Source organism: Lontra canadensis, unplaced genomic scaffold (assembly GCF_010015895.1).
Source record: "Lontra canadensis isolate GAN:19392208 unplaced genomic scaffold, GSC_riverotter_1.0 scaffold46, whole genome shotgun sequence".
Classification (NCBI taxonomy): domain Eukaryota; kingdom Metazoa; phylum Chordata; class Mammalia; order Carnivora; family Mustelidae; genus Lontra; species Lontra canadensis.
The window spans coordinates 14,240,199-14,263,435 of record NW_022631040.1 but is presented as its reverse complement, the minus strand read 5'-3'; the positions used below and the strand labels follow the sequence as shown (position 1 = coordinate 14,263,435).

Sequence of the window (23,237 nt, the reverse complement as noted above, 5' to 3'; positions counted from 1 at the left end):
CACGTGCCCCTCCCTCTCTCCTACATGAGGAACTATGAAGCTGCCTGCTTGGTCCTTTGCTTTCTGAGAGGTGCTTGATGGATATTTGTTTATTGATGGGATGATTGACAAAAAACCAGAGGCCCTTCCTTCCCAAAAGATGAAGACTTGGATCGGGGCTGCACTCGCGGGGTTCACCAGGGCCAAAGGAGAAATAGATAAGAGGACGTGAGTATTCACCAGCCTGGGTTCTATGCAATCATGTGAGGAAGTTCCAAATCACTTGAGTTCAAGTTCAAATTAAGCTCCAGCCATCATGAACATCAACTATTTCAAATGCTCCTTCAGAAACCTACTCCTTCTTGGAAATGCTGAAACTTTAAACCACAAAAGCTCATGTTTTCTTTTAAGTCTGTCACCAGAAGTTTCTTGCCATTTTAAATTGTGGATTTCCTCCGGCAGTCCCTTTTAAAATGTTGAAAAGGCAGCTTTCTAACCTATACCCTCTGATCATATCATGCTTCATGTAACAAGAGCATTGCACGGGGTGAAAATTCAGCCTCTGGTGTTTTTTTCCCCCCACTCAAGATACTGGCTAAAGTGTGTAATAACAGACTGTGCAGACTTTCATGCAATATGAGGTCCCACGAAAGAGTCTGCACTGGCTAAGTTTTCAGGGCATAAATATTTTGTGGGTTCCGTCAAATTTGGCCTCCAAAGTATGCTTAAACAGAGCAATTACTACAAGTGTGAAAACAGGTGGGCTCTGGATCCGGATCTCCAATAATATTCTTCACAATTTCTTGGGTTTTGTTTTGCTTCCATTGATATAAACACCAAGAATCTTAAAATACCGCCAGCAGTAATTTCAAAGCAAAGCTCTTTTCCAAGCCCCAGAGGCAAGAATTCAGCAAGGGAAGGTCAGGGAGTAAGTGCCGCTCAGACCTAACACCGGTTCATCCCCGATAAAGCTGGTTCCACTGTGGACACACGCTCCCCAGATTCAAAAAGTTCAACTACTGTGTTTATAACTTAGCTCTGCTTTTCCTGAGGTAGAATACATTTTCTTTTATGGAAAGAAATTATTTATTTGTTTGCTTTTGCTTTACTGATTCACAACAGATACAAAGCCACAGAAAGACCTCACTGTGTAGTCTGGGGAAAAGTGAGGCTGTTTTGGCTCAGTCCTTCCCGGCTTCCTCTGCAGGGGGACCAGACTGCAATTACTGACCCCCCCCTCGCCCCCGCAAGGTGCACACTGCCATCAGGGCCAGGACAAAAGGGAAGGCCTTTCCCTGGCTTGGCTGGAAATAATGGGTTTCTAAAAGAACATCTTTAAGAGACCTCTGTGTTTTGATATAATCATCCTTTGGAGGGTGTGTCTGTTTTTAAATGGCATGAATCACCCAAAATAATATGTCCCCCATTGCTTACATCCGGCTGTCTTCCAGAAAGATAAGAACAGAGTGAACAGAGGCATATAGGAAGAAACTAGGCTCTCGCCCATCTTCACGGGGAATGAGCTTCCTCCAGCACTGAGTTTTTATGCTTAAAGAGAAAAGTTCAAACTCTGTGGGTAAGGCAGGGGGGACAAAACAACCCGCCAAAATTCCTTTCAGCACCTATGACTAGTGTTAACTTCCAGGCTCTCAGAGTGCAGTACAAAGCCTGTGAACTGCCATTACAAAAGATAGTTTCGCGTTTCAAAATAGAAACTCTTTTGCCCCATATATTCAACGCATGAACCTTGGGAGCTCCAGTCTTCCGCTAATACATGAAATGAGGCTGGGTTTCCAGAAAAGGGTTTCTCTAGAGGCTGCAGGCTAATTAGCGTGCTCTAGACCAACACCGTTAACACAGGTACAATGCAGGCCCCAAAGCTTTTAGCCCCTGTGGTCGCCAACTGCTCAGAGCCGGCTTCTGCAAGGAGGCCGGCAGGGAGTTAAGCAAGTGAGTAACTAAAAAGTCCTGGATGCGACAGCCCGCAGCCTGCGGTTCTGGGGAGGCTGCGGGCTCCCGGTAGCGGCCGCGGAGTCGCCGCCGTGCGGGGTCTCGCCGCAGCCGCCCACCTCGGCGCGCACCGAGCGGCGCTGCTGAACAAGTTGGAGAGCTCCCAGCTCGCCGACTGGATTCGCCGGTGGGCGCTGGGAAATCCCTCCCGGCGCCGCAATTAGCAAAGTTCTGGAGCAAGTAAGGACCCTGGACAGCCAGCAGACGTGTACTTTCCGGAGCCCAAGGAAAACCCCGCGCGGCGCCAGCCCCAGGATGCTCGCACAAGGTGCCTTCCCGCTCCCCACCGCCGCACAACTCGTCCAGAGGGCGCCGAGCCAGACAGGCGGCTCTGCCGGGTTTGCGGCTCTGAATGGAAACGCCTGCAGGCTTCCCGGCCTGGGGCACAAGGGCTCGACTTCAACAGCCGAGGGAACAAGGGCACAACCAGCAAGTCCGGTTCGGACGCCCGGGACCTTCTTCTCCAAGCCCTCTCGGGCTTTTCCAAAGGACGCGCGGCACAGCCCGTGCGCCCCCGGCACTCCACGCCACTCCACGCCACTCCTCTCTCCACAGGTCCCCCCAAACTCTTCCCGGGAAGCCCCATCAAGCCGAGACGGCGCCCAGAAACTCCCAGGGCACTCGCCAGCCACCCCCACGCCCGTCTCTCGAACCCTCCTTGTCGCGTTCTCGCCACCCCGCACCGTCCTCCTGGCGTTCACGGGGAGTCAGAAGCAAACCACGAGAAAATGCCTTCGCGAGGAGCCTCCCTACACCCGCCCTGTCACTGAAACAAAAGCGCAGGGAGGAGGGAGGTGGAAGAGGAGGCGGGAGGAAGGTTTAGAAAGAGGATGGGGAGAGCGTTAAGAAGGAGCTGAGGAGGAGGGTCGGGGTGGGGAGCAGAGACGGGGCCAGGGACCCCGCTCCGGCTCCGCGCCGCCGGTCGCTTACATGCCCAGGTCGCTGTAGGTGTTGAAGAACTCCATCTGGTTGCACGCCTGGATCCAGCCCACCACCCAGGTCTCGTGGCGGGGGATGGGGGGCATGACCACGCGGGCCGAGGCTTTGAAGTAGGGGGTCTTGTAGCGCAGGACGATGGGCGAGGTCTCCTCGATGCGCGTGGGGCACTGGTCGATGGTGGCGCACACATCGTACACCACGATGTTCTCGCGCCGGATCCGCGCCTTGCAGGTGATGCTTTGGATACAGCCCATCCTGCCGCCCGGCGCCGGCGCGGCGCGGCGTGGGGCAGCGCGGGGGCCCGCGCGGGCAGCCGGGGGCGCCCGTCACGCCGGCATGGCGACGCGCCGCCCGCTCCGGGTCCGGCTCAGCTCGCGCCCGGGAGCCGGGAGCCGCCGCCGGGCATCCTCCGGGGAAGCCCCCTCCTCCGGCCGCAGCGCGGGGTCCCCGCCGCCCCGACGCCCGCCCGCCGGCCCCCGCCCACGCCCGCCCCCTCTCTCCGGCAGGGCGCGCGGAGCGTGCGCTCCTAGGAGGCGGCGGGCGCCCCCGCCGAGGGCAGAGGGGGGAGCGGCGCTGCGCGGAGCGGTGCCCACCCGGGGCCGGAGCCCCCCGCCCCTCGCCGGAGAGGAGGAGGAGGAGGAGGAGGAAGAGGCGGCGGCGGCGGCGGCGGCGGCATGGAGCCGGGGGAAGGGCGGCGGCGGCGGCAGCGCCCGGTCTGTCTGCCTCCGCGGCGGCAGCAGCAGCAGCAGCAGCCGCAGCCGCCGCCGCCGCCGCCGCTGCATGAACCTCTGCACCGCGGCTGCCCCCCGCGTGCAGCGCACCCAGCGGCGGGCGAGCGGGCGGCCCGAGCGGCAGGCGGAGGCGGCGGCGGCGAGGGCGGCGGCGGAGACCCGCGCGGCCGCCGGCCCCGCCCCGCACTCCCCTGCCCGGCCGCTGGGGCTGGGGGGCGCCGGGGGGCTGCGGCCGGGGGTGGAGGGCTCCTCGGGCCGGGCTGCCCGGGACGTGATCCGCGGAGGAGCCTGGCTGTACGCCATGAGTTTTGTCCCTCTCCGGCTGCCGTCCGGGTGGCGGGCGGGGGGTGATGGTGTGTAAGGGGGGGGTGTTTAAAGGGCCGCGGGCGCCGGGGTGGGGCCCTGCACGTGGGGCCGGCGCGGGGCGGGGCTGCGGTAGGTGGTGCCGGGGTGGGCGTGGGGGTTGGGGGGTGTCTCCGGCCGGGCCCGGGTGGGGCCGCGGTGGGCGCTGCGCTCCCGAGTCCGGTGGGTGCCGGTCTGGGGCCGCCGGGAGCTAGGGGAGCGGCTGTCTTCGGCTGGTGGGTTATTGTAATGTGGTTTGTTAGGCTGGAGTTAGGCTTGAGCTCCCCTAGTGCCCTACCTTGAGGAATCCTCCCGGAGCGGCTCCGAATGCGGTGGGTTTACGTCTTTCCCCGACTGGATTTGCTCTGGAAGCTTTTCTCTCCGCCACCAGACGTAGGGAGGGCACCCAGGGAACCGCCTCCCCCACCCCTGAGCCCTAACACCGCGTCACCAAAATGCCAAGAGTTTGGGTTCTAGCATGAGCTCAGCTTTTACTCATCTCCTGCCTTCATCTAAATCTTTTCTTTCTGAGAAAATGCTCTTTCAACAAAACCCCCCACACTGGGGCATTAGAACAGCGGTGGACTCACACTAAACACGACGTTTTGATCGTACCTGTCCTGGAGCCAGGTCGTGCCTGCATGGCCATCTAGCTGGATTAGAACGCTGAGCAACCTTCTTGAGGTTACCCAGGGTAGCCTGTGACCTGCTAAGAACAAGGGGAACTTGGGAACATTTTTGGAACCAGGCTGGATTTAAATAGTAACGGCTTAATGATACAAGTCCAGGACACCGGTCTGTAGTAACCCTGGAATCTCAGGGGCCCACCCTTGTCCTAGCTTCTCCAGAGCACAGCACGTGGGGGCTGACCCGCAAGTCGTCTGTGAATGAATGAGGGACTAAAGAAAGAGCAACCTCACTGTCATGGCCCTATGGTAACCGCTACTGTAGGTATTGGACATTGTGTGCAGTATGACCCAAGCCATGCCTGGGATATTGTGGTCCGATGTACCAGATGGGAAATGATGTTTAGCAAATGCTCTTTCTGGGCATCTTTTTACATTTAAAAGCCCAATAGCTTTTCTTTAAGTATTTCTTCTCTGATCATAGAACATGTTGCAGGATCTGGTGCCCAAGTGTGAAATAGTGACTCCTAGTCTGCAGGGGGCTGACTATGGTTAGTCTTTAGCTAGGACAGATGTGATGAGTAATTTAAAAGTCAGTTAAGATAAAAGCATTCTTCATCCTTGTTTTAAATTTTCTGGCACCTTGATTCACTTTGTAGTTAACCAAAAAGTCGTTTTTGCCTTTTGATAACACGCTTCGGTTATTACCTCGCTACAGATCTCAATCACTCAATCCTTTCATTCAGGAGATGCTCATTGACTTCCTGACAGGGGCCGAGCATTGTGCTACACACTAGGATTCAGAGATGAACGGGAGCTCACGGATCACTGGAGACAGACCTGTTAACAAGATGTTAGCGTGTGCTGTGACACATACAAAATAGTGGTGTTTATCCAGTACTGTGGGGGGCCAGATGGGCCAGCCCCTCCGAGATACAGCCGTGGCTCTCTTGGAGTAGTGACATTTGAATTGGATCCTGAAGGCACTGTGAGAGGCTCTCGGAGAAGACGAGAGTTTTCAGGCAGTGTAGGACAAGAGTTGGGCAAATGCAGAGTGCATAGAGGTCTGCAAGAATGCAGTGTACTCAGGGAGATAAAGAGCTCACAGCCAAGGCGTTTCTCAGTGTTGGGTGCAGACCGAGGGCATCTGAGTCACTGGCCAGGAACCAGTTATCGATAGGACGCTATCTTGATCTTCACTGGAAGCCAATGAGTGCAAGGTTTGCAGTTTGAGAAAAATTACCCGGTATCCTTTTGGAGGATAGAGCAAGGATGGCTTCAACGCAGGGGGTCAGGGTATTGTGATGATAGATGATTTGGCCCAGAGCTAGGGCAGTGCCATGGGGCTGGAGAGGCCTGGCTGCATTTGAGAGTCATTTAAGAGGTAAAATCGATTTACTTGGTAACTGATTAGATGTTGGGGAAAGAGTCTGGCCAACTCTGAATTTCCTGGCTTCAGCAATAAATACATTTGATTTAGTAATAGTCAAAACAAGCAGACAGAATTGGAAGCACATTGAGATTGTGGGTTGTCATGCTAAGTTTGAAGTACAGGGAGGGTATTTGGGGGGCGGGGCCAGAGTTTGAGTCCCAGCGGTTATGAGGTTCCAGGAAGTAGACGGAGAGAAAAGCACTCAATGGGCGGAATGTAGTTAATTGTTGTCAGGATGCAATGTTGTGGATAAATATCATCCTTGATCTTCTGGTAGCACATATTAAGCCTTGGTAAACTGGGCAGAGCAATGGCAGCCTTCTCCAAGTGGTAGATAAAGCATATAAAGGAGAAAATACCTACTTTCCAAATTTAAGATGAGGCCTTGTAGAGTACCAATGAAATATAACTCATTATTCACAGACCTAGACCCTTGACATTCTCAAAGGATTCATCCATGACCTTCGTGAGCCTCCAAAATCATGAATGTCACCATGACATATCATTTCCACTATAAAAATCAGTAAAGTGTGAAAAATGTAAGGGATCCTTTTAAACTCTTAATGGTTCTATAAAGAGGGGACCAAGGTGATTTCTAAAGTGACTTAAATAAATTTTTCCATTAAAATAAACTCCTTACTTCATGACATCTGTACCTTATTAACTCCATGTTTCCCTGGCTCTGCAAATCAAATAAAAAAAAAATCTTAGCCACAGTAGGAGTGTGACTTCATAGATGTCAAAGAGAAGAGCAGAGCTGAACTGTGTGGGGACATGAATGCCAGCCATCGGGTGTGGTCCATTCACCAGCTAAGTGGCTGGTGAGTCCGCTCTGGCATCCTGGCAAGCCATTCAAATTTGTGTCTCAGCAATTACCTCATGGCGGAGACCTTTCAGATCACGCAGTGGAGACGGTGTTCATCCATGAATATTCAGTCTGCAAATGCCAGTGGACTGCTAAATCCATGTAGCACGCATGAAAGTCCTCAGACGTGCCACGATCTCTCTGTGCTGTTCTTCTATAAGCTCCTCTTTCTCTCCTGGAGTAGTAAGTGTCCCTGCCCCGTGAGCCTCACCTACTCGCCTCTCTTAGCGCCTTTCGTGCTGTGTCACCATAGAATGCTCACGCGGGTCTCCTTCAGTGAGCTGTTCACACTTCCAGGGAACGTGGCATCGTGTCTTGTTGCCCAGCTCAGGGCTCCCCGCCTAGGAGCTGCTCAGTAAATGTTAAAATGATTAAAGTTATTTTTTAATATGATAGAATATTATTTCCCATAACCTAACTAGAAGCTTTGTCTCCTTACCTACAGCAAGACTATATTTTTATTCTAGTTCTTTCTGCATGGTACTTCTTTGTCCTCCCACTCTTCCCTCACGACATGCCTTCTTGATGGTAAGTGATGCCCTTTGTCTCTGAGCACCATATGCCATCCCAAGGGTCATCCACTCTAGGCACCAAGAAAGGGAAAGACTTCAATGACGAGACACTGATGACAATCATTCCTTGTGAATAACCTCATTCGAGTTTATTCTCAGAGCACAGCACAAATGTTCCTTTGTATGTCATGCTTTTGATGGTCTTGTGCATGACAGAGACCCTCAGTTCCCCCAAGTAGAGCCCCAGAGCACACTCTCTGGGATTCTGGCCTCTGCATCTCCTTTACAGTCCACTCCCTCAGCCTCCAATGACCCCATGCTCAGTCTTTTCCAGAAGCAGGGTGATCTCTGACTTTATTTTTCCTACTGGTTGACTCATTACTCAATTTGTCAAGTGTGCTTTTTAGAAACTCTGGGTTACAAGGGCCTATTTTCTAGTTGACCTTGGCAAGGGTATTCAGAAACTGGAGAACAGATTACCATGAGTTTTTGCCTCTGGAGCTGTTAAAAATGGAGATGGATTTCTACCTAGCTTGGATGTCCTGAAGACAGGCAAGAGAGCAAATGAATCCTCAAGGTCCAAGAGTTCAAGGTTAAAGAAACAACTTGACTTTTTGGTGTGAGCTCCCCCTCCCACCACTTCAAGTCAGAGTAATCAGGCTAAGCTCAATAGGAAGTGGACCGTGGCCATGGACTCTTCGCAGAAGGCACTTGGCCCAAGATGTGACAGCTGCTTCATGTAGCCTGTATGTATCAAGCCTTTCCCACCAGCCTCATATTACCTTAGGCTGCAGAGACTGTGAAAAAGGATGCCCTAGTTGCTCAGCTGTCCTGTTGAAGGTCACTCATGCCTGTTTCTGCCATATTTGAGTCCTTTTCTAGGTCCTTCTCCATAGGGTTTACTTCTCTTCTTTTAAACCCATGATTCTGCAAATCACGATTCTCCTCCTGGCTTCTCTGACTCCTTTTGCTTCCCCGTCTCCCACAGAGTATGCCCAAGGGTCTCTCCTCCCCTACCTGAACTCCTTCAGGGCATGTACCCATGCTACTGGTTTTAATTATTATTTTCCATGGATGTCTTCCAAGTTGGTCCCTCCAGCCCAAACATTTCCTCAGTTCAAGGCTAGCATGTTCACCTGCCTTCTAGATGTTTCCATTCAGAGGTCCTGCCATCTTCTTCATGTCAGTGAACCGGCACTTCTCTCGCTGCAAGGCAGTGTCTCCTCCTGACTACCCCACTTCTGGCCGGAGGCTCTTCCCTCCCCATCTTTGCCACTGTCAGCCAACACATCCAGTGAAAACAAGTTTTGGTCATGATCCTTCTTTTTGTAGAAATTTTCAGTGTCTTCTTGTCGCAGATTCACCACAGAGCTCATGGGTTGTTGCAGTGCTCCAGGATGGGGCCCCAAGCAGGCTTTTGAGCCTTCTTAGCCTCTGCTTCCAGCATACCCTGGGCCTCACCCTGAGCAGACAACTCACCATCCCCTCCACAGAGCTGCAGCCTTTCCACTTCTCTGTCCTTCTGTAAGCTCAGTCCCCGGCTGCATGTTCAAAGCCCACCCTGCTCCCTGACAATGATAATGATGGCGACCATGTGTGTCTCACTGAGTCTTTACGTGAGTCCGTGAGGTGGTACTGTTATCCTCCTTTATAGATAACGGTGCAAAGCAAGGAAGGGACTGCCCCCAGGTCACACTGGTAAGTGGCTGGGCCAAGATTCAGTTCCCTGTCTGCCCCTACACTGTGACCCTCTGACTCATAGAAACTGTGAGCACTTCAGCCAGAAATGATCTTTTTTACCTCTGAACTCCTGCACAGAACACACATTGGACACTGAGTAACTCACACATGAATGAACAGAAGAGGAAGATTTTATAATAGCTTTAAGAAAGAGCAAAGGAGAAGGAAGATTCAAAGACAAATCTAAGATTTTTAGACTAATTACTGAGAATGATAAGGCCACTTTCCAAGTAAATCACATGAGAAGAGGAGAAGGGGAGAGGCTGGTGGGTTAAGGACTATAGTGACCTTGATATCAGGGCATCCAAGTGTTTGACTGGGGAAATCACTGATGGACACATCTTGCTTGAGCTGTCATTTTAGAAACTGCAGCTTAGTGCAATGCCTTCCTTCTCTCGTTTCTCCCTCCTTCCTTTTCTCTGCATTACCTTCCCTCCTTCACTTTCTTCCAGAAATATCACCAAGCCTGTTCTTCGTGCCTGGTATTATGATGCTGCTTAGAGACAGTGAGGCATATGAAATACTCTCTCCGGTTCTTACTTTGTTCCTAGCACTCACATTTTAAAAAATACTATTTATTTACATGTCTCTCTCAGGACTACATTATCATCATCTTGATTATGTGTCTCATATTTAATTCAACTTTGTGTCCTCAGTTGTAAGCACAGTCTTGTGTGTTGTGGATACTCAGGTGATGTTGAGTCAAGCATAGCCTGGTGAGGAGCAGGAGAAAGGGCATTTCGGGCTGAGACCTGTGCTCCTCAAATTATACATACAGAACCCCTGATGAGCTTGATAAAATGCAGATTCTGATTCTGTAGGTCTCGGTGGGCCTGAGACTCTGCTTCTGCGGTGAGTCTCTAGGTCCTTGTGAGATCTGTCCTCAAAATGGGATCTGACGATCCTCAGCATTGGATCCAAGTTCATGATGCCTGGTGGAGAGGTTGGTGTGTAGGAGGTGGCTGGACATAGCATGTGGGGAGGGAGGCTTGGGGATCAAGGAAGCCAAAACAGGGAGCGGGGACCAGGGCCTGCAGCTCCCTGGGTCTCCATGAGGCAGAGGGAGGCAGAGTGAAACGTTAATGCCGTTGATGTCGGACATACCTGGGTTCTGATCTCAGTTTAGACAAGAACGAGCTGTATAATTTCGGTGGTCCTTAGCTTCATTTTCTCTGTCTATCAAATAGGAATAGGGAGAACATGACCTCTACTTTGTAGGGCTGCCGTGACCATTAATTAAATGTACATCTCCTCCTGCGGTGCCTAGGGCATGGTAGGCGTTCAGTAAATGCTGGTGAGCATTCGCCCCATTCTAGAGGATGCCAGCGTCAACCTAGGCACAGGATAAATCTCGATCCCTGTCTGCGGGAGCTTCCAGAGTGGAAGGGTCATCGGTGTGGATGGGCTTCTGGCCATAGCTCTCCAGTTTCTGTTTTGGTGTCATGACTGGAGGGGAATAGGCTGCATATTGGCTTCATAGCATCCCCAAGTGGGATGACCACTTTCTATATTTCAAAAGATTTTATTTATTCATTTATTTGAGAAAAAGAAAGTATGAGTGGGGAAGGAGTAGAGGGAAAGGGACAAGCAGACTCTGCTCTGGGCACAGAGCAGATGTGGGGATCAATCTCACGACCCTGAGATCAAGACCTGAGCTGAAGTCAAAAGTTGGACGCTCAAACCAGTGAGCCACCCAGGTGCCCCCAAATTTCTATTTTTATGTATCTGGTATTAATGAATGTTCCCATATCGTGGTGGTCACATATATAATGTATAAATAAGTAAATAAGCAAACCTATGTGGCCACTAGTTGCAACTTCTGGCTGGTTTCCTTGTCTCGATTCCTTCTGGGACATTACACTGAGAATTATTTTTCCAAAATGCCCTCGGCCTTGTTCACTGGCCTGTCTGAAGCCATTCATGTGTTCACTTATTGTTTCATTCATTCATTCATTCGTGTGCTGAGCAGCTGCCATCTGTCAGGCGTCGTACGCAGGAGATACAAAGTACCAGGATCTTATGCCCCTCCCGGTGATGAAGACGATTTTGTAATCTGGCCCTTTCCTACCGCGTAGCATCATCGCCAGCTCTCCCCCTCACTCGGAGAAACCACACCGAGGCCCGCACAGTCTTGGCTTTTCATCTTCTTATTCCACAGGCACGCCAGCTCCGTGAGGGCGGGGAGCTTTGCCTTTTTGTTCACTAATGCATCCCAAATGCTTTGCGTGTGCCCGGTATACAGTAGGCACCTAATAAATATTTATTGAATGCATAAATGCTCAGCACTTACCTTTTCTCTCTCGTGGTTGCCATTCACGTAGCCAACTCATCCCTTGGGGCTCAACCTACATGTTCAACCCCGTTGGCAGTGCTTTTGACTGCCCAGGCCCAGCGAGGGCTTACCAACCCGCATTTACAAAGCCCCTCTACCTCTTCCTCACAGCCCTTCTCACCGTAGGAACTACTTAACCACTTCTGTGATTATTTAATTATGATCGCTCTTCCTTTACATGATAAGCTGCACGAGTTTGGGAACTATGTTTAATTTTTTTATGGCTGTTTCCCTAGGCATCAGAGCAATGTCCCATACATATATGTTTGTACACAGATCTCTGTGGAATGAGTTGGGGGTCTCATCTTGCTAAACTGCCCACTATCCCCGTCCTTCTAGAGTTGCTGCCCTCTCTCCCCTGAGCAGTCCCTCAGTCCCACGGTGGGAGAGAGAATGGATCCGACACTCGCTCACTGACTTCCATCTTGCTGCCCACCTTGTCACTGCTCCTGGAATTGCCCTGGGTTTTTTCCCATGCCAGGATGCATGTGTCACTCCAGAAGCAGCTCTGGGGCCGAGACCTGGCCTTCCTAACACCATGTTGTACCTGGGGGACCAGGTGCATTTCTCTCAGCACCTGCTTTGGGATTTTCCTGTTAAGCTCCATGTCCCACCCTTCCTGGATTGCCCCATCCAATCTGTGGTGGGCATGTATCTGAGATAAAGCAGGAGGATGTGAGGAACTGGTGTGAGGGTCCCCAGGAACTGATTGTGTAAGGAACTCTAGTGTGTGTGGTCTTTACTCTGAAAATTCAGCCTGGGTCTCAGTCCAGGCTAAATAAACACACACACACACGAGGGTACAAATCTCTCAGAGCATTTACCCCTGGAATGAGTACTTATATTTACTACTGCTGGAACATATTGATTTATGAATGGAAGCAAGTCCAGATCACATTATAATAAAGGGAATGAGCAATATAGGATGAAAACAATACAGAAAGGAAGGAGAAAACCTGAGAATCTCTTTAAATTGGGCATTGTGTTTACTGGAATAGAAACTAACTCTATCTGATTCACTCAGTTAGTACCACACACAGTGGAAGAAATAACATTAGTGTTTATACTTCCTGAGGCAGTTGGCAACACCCACAATCCTGTAGCAACACGAGACAAGCATCCAGCAGGCCACACATCACAATTTCATTTCACAGCCCCCCGCCCCTGCTCCATGGAGCTGGGTGAAGAGGACCATACTGTTTCCTTAAAATGTTCAAAGTACAATTGACTGTATCTTAAAAATAAGCTCACAGCCTTGCACAGGGAGCATTATTAGAAAGTTATGTCTCAGGCTTTGTGTCTTGCAGTTAATGGAAGATTAGAAGTGATACCAACTCCCTGACCACGGGCAGGTCAGATAAAGCCTTTGAGACTCAGTTTCCTTGCTTATATTAGGAATTCAAAAAGATGATCTTCATGGATATCTCCAGATTTCCTCCTGTGTTTGTTCTGGGAAACACCTTGATAAACTCTTTGGGGCAGAAGGTGAGAATTCCATGACAAGGAACTTGAGACCTGGTAGAAAGATGTTGGTTGGTTCTTGGTTCTCCCACAGAAATGAATGTGAATTTGAGGGATGGAAAGAGAAGACAGGGAAGGAAAGAGTGGATGGCCTGCTAAGATGGGTAGGGAGATCCACCCGTTAGATCAGGGAAATCTGATGTCCAGTTTTAAGAGGTTTGTATTAATTTTTTTTCATGTAAAAGGCTCACTCTTCTTGTCCCCAAACCTTTAACAGAGTCTTTCTTATTTATGAAGACTCTGTGTGTGTGTGTGTGTGTGTGTGTGTGTGTGTGTGGTATGTCTATGTAAATTTAAAAGTAATGCTGAGTTCCATAAGACAGCTGGATTAGAGCAGGAGTTGAAAAGTGGCATGAAGTCAGAGTTAGAGGATGCTTTGAGGACGTCAGCCTCTTGGAACTGCAGAAATCTTGCAAAAGCAAATGAACTTTCTGAGGGTATGGATTAAGCATTTGAGCTAATTCAGTCTTTCTTTCTCAAGAAGGAGGACCTGAGAAAGCCAGGTCACATGAAAAAACACAACACAAGGGCAGAAATCTTTGTGAGTATTTACCCCTGGAATAAGCACTGTTTTTATTACTGATGGAAACTGTCCTGCCCTGCTCAACTTAAATGGTTGTTAAGGGTTGAGGAATGCCATCAGAGAGTGTGAAAAGCTTTACCGATGTCAGGTATTGTTACTACTGCTACTGTCTTAGGGACCTAAATCTGTCTCTGCTCGTGTCCCTAAACTTTGTGCCTCAGTGTCCAATCTGGAAAGCATTACACAAGGATTATTGTCTGTTCTTCTTGGTTGTCAGAGATCAAGAGCCACCCCTCTAGGAAGATCTTTCTAAGCATGCTATGGTAGTAGCTAAAATGAATGCAAAAATAGGGGCACCTGGGTGGCTCAGTTGGTGAAGCATCTGCCTTCGGCTCAGGTCATGGTCTTAAGGTCCTGGGATTGAGTCCTGCATTGGGTTCCCAACTCAGTGGGGAGTCTACTTCTCTTCCTTCTCCCCCAGCTCATGCTTGTGCTTGCACTCTCTCTCTCCCATAAATAAATAAATAAATAAATAAATAAATAAATAAATAAAATCTTAAAAAAATAAAATGAATGCAAATGAAATAATTCTGGAGAGGTAAAAGGAGACTAAGCATGTTCTTCTCATACAGGAAGAGATTAAAATACTACATTATATAGATGAAAAAAATGATCAAGGGGAAAGAATTCAGCTCCTTTTCTACATAAAGAGTGATGGGATCTGAAAAGGGGGAATGGAAAGGAAATTCCCAAGGTGAGGAAGGAGTAGAGATAAAAGTAAGAGATTTTATCTACGTTACCCAAGTTTCACGGGGATGGGGACACACCTGAGCAGAATAGGTAAAGTTGAAGGTAGATGAGCAGATATGGTAAAAACCAAAAGACCAACTAGAGAGATTAGTGTGAGAAGATACGTGTCAAACAAGAATAAAGGGACCCATCTCAGGCGTGTCAGACTGTCAGTGACCCCCGACACCCCAAGGTGAAGACACCATGGCTGTGGAGATGGCTGACTGTGTCTGGGTGATTCCATGATTTCTAAGATGTAAAATGGGAAGGCTCACTGGGCTATTGGCTATACCTACTTGTCTTCCATTCAAACATATTCTCTTTTCCATTTTTATTAGTGTTCTAATTGCTTTGCTAAAGATAAGACCTTCTGCTAGCCAGAAGATGTAGAGGTAGATGTAGGGGCAGCCAGGGTTTCTACCAGGCTGGGGAGACCTCCAGTACCTTAGCCTACAGTGGAAATCATTGAGAGGGCATGTGGTTCAGAACTGCAAAGGGGATGCCTGCATCTAATTTTCACTTCCTTTAGGTCGAGGTGGGAAACTGTGGCATATGCTGAAAGGAGCAGGCAGCGGAGGGTACCGTGAGCCACCTGGGAGTGGATCTCACTGCTCTGCCACTATCTCATTCCATAATCTTAGGTGAATACTTTATCCTTCTTCAGCTCCAGTTTCTTCCTGAAACAATGGTATTAATTACATCCTCCTTATTACCCTCAAAAGGAATATCATATGTATAAATTGTTCAACGTGGTGGGGCTCCAAACGCATGTCAATTAGATGATGTAATTTTGAGTGGAAAGATGATGTGTTTCTTTTTGGAACCCTTCCAGTCTCTGAGGCTCATTTCTTCCTTGTGGATTAGTTCCCTCTGTGCCACAGAACACTAGACTCTATCTCAAGTGACTGTCAACTATTCTCTAGTGCGGTATCTATTGATCAGTAATTTATGAAGAGTCTCCCACGTGACAGGCACTGTACTAGGCATTGAGGATTCCAAGATGAATTGGACACCATTCTTGCCCTGATGGAACTCATAGTCTGGGAAGAAAGTAAGAATTATAACAGAAGGTGAAGTCCTGTAAGACGGGTCCCATTGGAGTGCTGTGGAGAGAGACAGAAGATGGGGAGGAAGAGCCCGAGACTAAAAGCAGAAGGCTTCTCAGAGCACCAGAAGAGATCTGTTCTAGGATATGAAGAGTGAATAAGTGTCTCTAGTGAGAAAGCTAGAGAAGACATTGTTTGCGGGGGAAGAGCATGAGCAAAGGCATGAGCATACAAAGATATTTTATATATTTAGGAAATGCTGAGAAGGCTGATGCAGATAAATTCTGAGTGAAGAGTGGAATGGGGAAAGGTGGAAGATGGTATAGGGTGGGTTGCTGGAGGCCAGGTCTATTAAAGGGATTTGGAGCAGGTTGGAAAAACAATGGAATATTGAATCATAATAGCTTTCCTGGGTTACACCCTATCTGGGCATGAGGAATTATCTTCGTTATATATTGGTAGAGTAGATCTGCTTAAATTTGCTGATGACATCTAGTGTTATTCTGTGGTTTATTGTAATGCCATTGTCTGGTTTGGGTATCAAGATAATGCAGGCTTCATAGGGAGAGTTGGAAGTGTTCCCTGTTTCTATTATTTTTCTATTGCTGCTGAACTAATGAACACAGATTTAGTGGCTTGAAACAACAAACTTTATTATCTCAGAGTCTTGGAGGTCAGAAGTCCACAGTGAATCTTACTGGGCTAAAATCAAGGTGTTGGCAGGGCTGACTTCCTTCTGGGGGCTCTAAGAGAGTCAATTTCCTTGCCTTTTCTGGCTTCCAGAGACTGTTGCATTCCTTGGCTCACAGCCCCGTCTTTCTTCTTCAAAGCTAACAGTGTAGCATCATCTGATCTCTTATTTCAATTCTCCTGCCTCTGTCTTTCACTTGCAAGCACTCCTGTGCTTACCCTGGGCCCACCAGGGTAATGCAAGGTAATCTCTCCATCTCAAGATCCATAGTTTGGTCACATCTATAAAGCCCCTTTTGGCATGTGAGGCAACTCATCCATTGGTTTCAGGGATTAGGACATGGACATCTGTAGAAACCACTATTCTGCCTACCATACTCTTCTTCAATTTGAGGGGAGAGTTTGTGTAGATTTGGTATCATTTCTTCCTTAAATGTTTGGTAGAACTTGCCAGAGAAGTTTTCTGGGCCTGCAATTTCTTCATCCAAAAATTTTTAGTAAAAAAAATAAAATGTCTTTCATAGCTTTAAGACAATTCAGGTTATCTACTTCTTTTTGGTAGAGCATTGTAGATTATGCCTTTTAAGAAATTTGTACCATTTCATTGAAATCACTGAACTTACTGTCATAAAGTTGTTTATCATACCCCTTGTTATCCTTTTAATTCTATAGGACCTATTGTGATGTCCACTTTCTCATTCTAATATGGGTCATTTGGGTTCTCTCTTTTTTTATTCATGATCACTATGTGTAGTGGTTTATAGATTTCATCGACATTCTCAAAGAATTGGCTTTTGGTTTCCTTTTTCTATTGTTATTCTTTTTAAGATTTTATTGATTTTATCTGTTAGAATTATTTCCTTCTTCTTACACGAGGGCCACCAATTACACATATGTATGACTCCTTGTGCGAGATCATACATATTTTCTTGTTCATATGCCTGACCATTTTTCATTGGATGCTAAGCACTTCACATTCTATGTTTTTGGGTGCTGAATGTTTGGTACTCCTTTACATGCTTTTGTGCTTTGTCCTGGGATGCAGTTAAGAAAAAAACAGTGGGGCCCTTTTGAGGCTTGCTGTTGAACTTTGTTGAGTGATACCAGACAATTCCATCTGACAGCAGTCTTTCAAATGTCTTTCTGATATTCTACATACTTCAGGTTTCTCCACTCTAAGTGTTGCAAATGATACCCAGCTCTGTGTGGGCTTTGGGAGTTGTTTCTCCTGCTCTTTTCTGGTGGGTCTTTATCTTGTCTCAGCTAGTTTCCTCACATGCAATCACTAATTGGTATTCGGCCAAAGATTCCAAGGGAAGCCTCTGAAGACGTCTGCAGTTTTCTCTCTGCACAGGTCTGTGTTCACTGACATCTGGCTCTGTGAACTGGAGCTTCCTTGGGTTCCTTAATCTTCCAACTGCATCTCCCAACTCAGGGAGACTCTTTGCCTGGGTCTCCTCCTCCCTGTTCTATGCCCTGGAAACTCTTTCCTGACATCATTGTGGGACACCACTGGGCTTCCCTTGTTCTTCCTTTCTCAGGGAACTCTGTCCTTTACTGCCTGTTGTCCAGTGTCTGAAACCCATTGTTCCATACCTTTTGTCCAGCTTTTCAGCTGTTTAAGGAGGGAGAGTAACTTCAGTAAAGTGGACCTCATCTTGTTTGGGTGGAAGTAGACATAAAATAACTTAAAATGAGATTGCTTAAAGGCTTGGTTTTTAAGAAACCTCAGATTCAAAAGAATGGGGCCATGATCGTGAAAACCTAGAGCATGGACACCTGGAGTGTGGTAAGGAGCAAGAGACTACCTAAAATCAGTGTCATCGGTTCTACACTGCAGCAGATCAGAAGTCCACACTGTACCCTTCTGAAAGCTTAACTAAAGCAAGACATAGAAGCCCCCATTATCACTGGGACCTGGGGCATTGACTTACCCTGAATTCTAGCGAACCCACTTACCTCAATCTGCTGGAAGTTGCTGAAGTCTGCGGGTGGTGTTGGGCCTGGGCCCCTGGTGTCAGTGGATTTGCTTGGCTTCCTTGAAGACTCTTTCTGCCTGTGTTTCCAGGGAAACGGGCCAGAAGTCCCCCATGGGGACTCCTAACCCCTCAACACTAAAACTCAAGACTGAGAAGTGAAGCCATCCATCCAGGGCCTCACTTCTCCCCTCTGGGATCATGATTAAGTCTGTGGCAGAGTTGTGATGGATGGCTTTCTTTCCCTGAAGTGACTCTGATCTCCCAGGGGCAGCGGCTCTGCTGGGAGGAGGAGTAAGAGTTGGGCAGTGCCCTGGGTTGCAGGAGAACCAGTGGCATGGACGCTGAGCATCCCTGAGCATTCCCTCTCAGAAAGACAGATGGGAACAGAGTTACCAATGGGTTAAGCCTCTCCCCAGGCCTAGAGTCCTCGTTTCAAAGACTAGGCGGCCTACAAGGTCTTTTTCTTACATGGCGTTGGAACTCAGTACTTCTTCCTTCTGGGTTTCTTTTTATTGAGGCAGCGTCCATGGAAACCAGTGCCAAGTAGGGGCCACTGGGGTGGCCTGCCAAAGGAGGCTTTGACCTCCTTGAATGACAAGGAAGGCTTCTTTCCCAGGGCAAACTGATTATTCCTATAAGGATGATGGGTGATCACCGTGATGACACATGTCAGGTGTCATCCCCGCGCACTTTGCACAGAAGGTGACTGCAGGGTGCGAGCCCACGTGTGCCCGGTCCAGGTGCTGAGTCAGCTGCGGTGCCCCACACAGGTCAGGACACGGCAGGTACGTGGCGGGGCCTCCCTGAATGAGCAAGCCCCGAGGCTCTATGGTCATCGTGGGCTTGGAGACACTCATTTAGGAGATGCTCCTGGGTGTACGGCATCAGCAAAGTGGCACACAAAGCCGAAAATGACACCGCACCTGCCACAGGGAGTTTCCCAGTCTGGGGAAAAGAACTATCCTACAAAGTAAAAAGTTGCAATGTCTACAAAAGCAGTGATTCGCGAAACCCAGGAGGAAGATACCACTTAATTCCAGCTTCTTCTTCACATGGCAGCCTCCTGGAGCTAATATTTGTCTGTTTCCTAATCACATGCTCTAAAACCCTTCTTATGTTTGGGGTATTTTCTGCAACACAAGCCTCCCCTCCTCAAGGAGAAAGGCTTCCGGCCTTCCTTGTAGCTGGGGTTTACTCACATACCCAAGTTCCAACAGTCAGATATGCTGCCTGGAGACTTCGATTAGGAAAACAATGGACTGAGGAAGCAGGCACTGGAAACTGCTTTCTGTTGAAGGAAACTAGGGAGCACTGGGCTGCTGGAGGCAGGAGACTTTGGGGCTTCCAGGGTCAGGAGTGTGAACTGTGTGCTGTCACCCCCCCCCCCGCCCCCGCTCAATGGGGTCTCCTCAGAAGCCATCCGGAGTGTGGTCCCAGGCCCATCCCAGTCTTGTGGTTCCCAGGCCTAGCCCTCCCGCCCTCCTGGACATTTTCTGAGTTACCCAGTATCCTTTAATAAATTCGTTTCCTGCTTATGGTGGCCCAAGGGGGTTCCGTTATGTGTACCTGGAAACCTGACTGAAAAACCTCATGCCAGCTTTTCCCACTCATGTGAATGCAAAAGGGACTCACTTGTTCTGTGACTCAGGTGGGACTTCCTCACGGTAGCTGGGTCAGAATGAGTGAGCAGGTCCTAACCCGCCCTGCAAGGAGTGAGCACAAATGTCATTTCTGGAAGCTTCCTTGTGACATCTGCACTCTAAACATACTGTTAAAAACAAAATTCAGCTGAGTACATTTGATGGAAAGAAAAGAAAGAGAGAAAGAAAGAAGAAAGAAAGAAAAAAAGAAAGAAAGAAAGAAAGAGAGAGAGGAAGGAAAGAAAGAAAAAGAAACAAGCTCAGAATGGTGTCCTTTGCCCTGGAAATAGCAAACTAAGACTTAATTACAGTTTTAACTGTGACCTTTTAAAAGTTAATCAGAAATTTCCTGATCAGCACTAGTGAGGTAACCTGCATGAAAAAAAATTAAAAACCCCCGCTGTTGTGTGTCAACTATACTTCAATTAAAAAAAAATGTATTTTAAAAATCGTATTTTTATCCATAGCAAAAAAAAAAAAAAAGAAAGAAAGAAAAAGAAAAAGAAAAAAGGAAACTGCTGTTTCCTTCTCTGAAAAGAAGATGTCATGTTCTGAAACAAATCTTTCTCTCTCTCTCTCTCTCGTTTTGTTTTGTCTTTTTTTCCCTAATAACTTCCCTGCCCCACCTTCCTGCCTGTAAACACCTTCCATTTCGTACAACTCCTTGGAGTATCTCTCTGCTTGTTGGGTGGGATGCTGCCCAGTTGATGAATTGCTTAATAAGGCCAATTAGACCTTCAAAGATGCTTCTCTCTGTCCCACTGCTCCCCCAGATTGGACCTTTGTCTACTGTATTTGTCTCCCCATTCAGTTCCCTGCCTCCAGCCCCTTCACTTTGCAGACCACCTTCCATGCCACCAAATTTAATCAAGTCCCCCCTTCTAGGATAAAACTCTTTGGTGGCTCCTTATTACTTGTGGACTAATGTCCAAGCTCCCTTGCGATCTTGCCCCCTAGGAAACTGGTTTAAACTCACTTCCTGCTCCTCCCTCATCACCTCCTGTGTCTATCCACACACCAGTCTCCAAACACCAGGTGCTCAGAGCTGCCTCTGACACGCACTCCTCTCTCTTCTTGAAATGTCCTTTATCACATTATGCATTTGGCATACTCCTACTGAGCCTTCGGATTTAGTGAGAATGCCGCCAACTTTGGGAAATGGTTTTTGCCATTTCCAGCAAAGTGTAGCTCTTCTTTTCTGTGCTCTCTAGCCTTCTGACTGTGGTTCTGACTTACCCACGTGGCTTCCTGCTAGATGGTGAGGAGTGAGTGGCAGGGCTGGAGTTCCTCTGCTCATCTCTGCATCTTCAGGGCCAAGGATGGTGCCTGGCACTTAGTAGATACTCCCTTGATGCTTGTGAATTAACTAACTAATAATGAAAGTGATTGCAGGAAAGAACCTTGGAAGTTACCTAAAACATTGGCAAACTGTATTTCCCAAATAGAGGTTGTCATTAAAGTAGGAAGATTGTAGCCACTCCAGCCACCGCCAGCCCCTCTCCGATGGGCCATATGTATCTCCTGAGGGGAATCTTTCTGCCCTGGCAGCCTAAAGACAGATCCAGGAAAGGAAATGAAGCACCTGCTAATTTACCAGCACCTAGGAATTTGGAATAGTAATTAACACAAAGCTCACTAATAGTTAGGGAGTAATTAATAGGTAAATGTTGGCATTTAGCAAAATGATGTTTTTCCCTTTTTCTACCCAAGCAATGATTTTAAGTTGAGGATGCTGAAAACGGCTTGAAATGGGAGGAAATCATTCCAGACAGCCCCTGTATTTAAAGGCAGTGCCACTGGTGGACGCCCGTAACTGCTATCACCACAATGGCAAGTGCAAGCATTTACTGAGCCCCCGCCAGCCAAGGCAGAGGTGCAGAACTGAAGGCAGGCCCACTTTCTCAAAAACCTCTCTTATGAGAACGAATTACACTTGCAAAGCAAATGAATCAAGAAGGAAGCAAGGTTATCATTCACAACCCAGAAAGACCCTTTGCAATACAAAAGGTTCTCCCATAGGGCTCCTTTCAATAGGGAACTCCCGGAAATACTTAAAATATCATCTAGTTTATGAAGAATTAATTAAGATCGAATTCTTTCAGCAACCATTCTGTGGCACAATGGGGGTGTTAGCTACCTTTAGAATTGCTTGCCATCGGCCTTTTGCCAGCAAACAGTAGGCAGCAACATTGTGTAAAAGAAAATGCATGGACAGGGTCAGGACCCCTGGGCTTGAGCCTGGCTTATGACTATGCTGGCTCAGCCTCAGTGTTCTCATCTGGAAGTGGGGCCAACAGTCTTGGGGGCAAGGAAGTGGAACAGAAAATGAGTGGAAATGGCCCATGACAGGTAGTTGCTCACACCTGTCTTGTTTTGCTAGGGCTACTATAACAAAAATTAGCACAGACTGAGTGGCTTAGGCAACAGAAATGTATCATCTCGGTTCTGGAGGCCAGAAGTCTGAGATCAAGGCATCGGTGGGGTTTGCTCTTCAGAAGGCTGTTCCACGCCCCTCTTCTAGCTACTGATGGTGGCCTGGCAATCGTTGGGGTCCTTAGCTCCTGCTGCATCACCACGATCTCTGCTTCATCATCTCAAGTCTGTTCTTTCTGTGTGCATGACCCCATCTTCAGTAATGGCATCTGCAATGACCCTATTTGCAAATTGGTCACATTCTGAGGTCCTGGGAGTTCGAACTTGAACATGTGAATTTTGAGGGGCCACAATCCAACCTGTAATAACAATAAAGAATTATTGTTCTGTCCCTAAGTCCCTGAAATGACAGGCAAGCTGTGTTTTTTTCTTGTTAGATATTTTCCTTTTCTTGGTTAGGATGTTGCCAAGTAAAAGACATTTTTAGAGAAACAACAGCAAGGCACAAGGAGAAGATTTGGAACATAGAAATCAAGACAAAAGGAAGTGTTAGCAGAGAGCAGATTGGGGCAGCCGCCCCAGGAGCACTTCTTTCTCCTGCCAGGTTCTTGTCTTCCTTGCCTCCCAGGAAAGGGAGTGCACTCATCATGGATTTGGTCACATTCTCCTTTGCCACGCTGACGAGTACGAGGGAGGTCTGGCACTCTATTCTTATCATGACTCACTTTTTACAGGAAGAAGATTTCTCACACCCAGTGGAACCATCCTTCTGTCAGATGGAGACGACTCTCTGCTTCCAGAATTCTGCCAAACCAACCACAGGAACAATGACTTGGTCATTTCCTCCCAAGCTTGGTTTCCAGTAAACTCCAAAAAAAGCCAACTGATGCTGTTGCCTGTCCCCACCCCCCACCCATATCGTATTACTATTGGTGGAGGTTTGGAGGTCAGGGCTGGAGAGTCGGTGACACAGTTGTTTTGTGCTCTGGTCCCCAAACAGTGATCCTTGGCTCTTGGGGTAGATTGATTGTGATGATGACCACATTGGCTCCCACTTCCTGTATCCAAGCATTAGATAATGCCCTCTCATGCCACTGTTGGCATAGCCACGTGTTCTGATTTGACTGGAAATACCTGTGTGCTGAGGTTTCTCCTCTTGCTGCTCTTG

At 48.2% G+C, this 23,237-nt stretch overlaps 1 protein-coding gene and 1 long non-coding RNA gene across 2 annotated transcripts in view; one reads left to right on the top strand and one right to left on the bottom strand.

The window, feature by feature from the left end:
* The window catches only part of FAM78B (family with sequence similarity 78 member B), a 74,780-nt gene extending 71,207 nt beyond the window's left edge, over positions 1–3,573 (bottom strand). Inside the window, exon 1 of the mRNA XM_032872980.1 lies at positions 2,920–3,573. Within this exon, the coding sequence (XP_032728871.1) occupies positions 2,920–3,182 (263 nt within the window). The 5' untranslated portion in view covers positions 3,183–3,573. The remainder of the gene's footprint in view (positions 1–2,919) is intronic.
* On the top strand, positions 2,825–22,947 carry LOC116876676. The gene is made up of 2 exons (XR_004384441.1): positions 2,825–2,988; positions 22,804–22,947. It is a non-coding gene; the product is annotated as an uncharacterized LOC116876676 (long non-coding RNA).
* Positions 22,948–23,237: the final 290 nt, after the last annotated feature.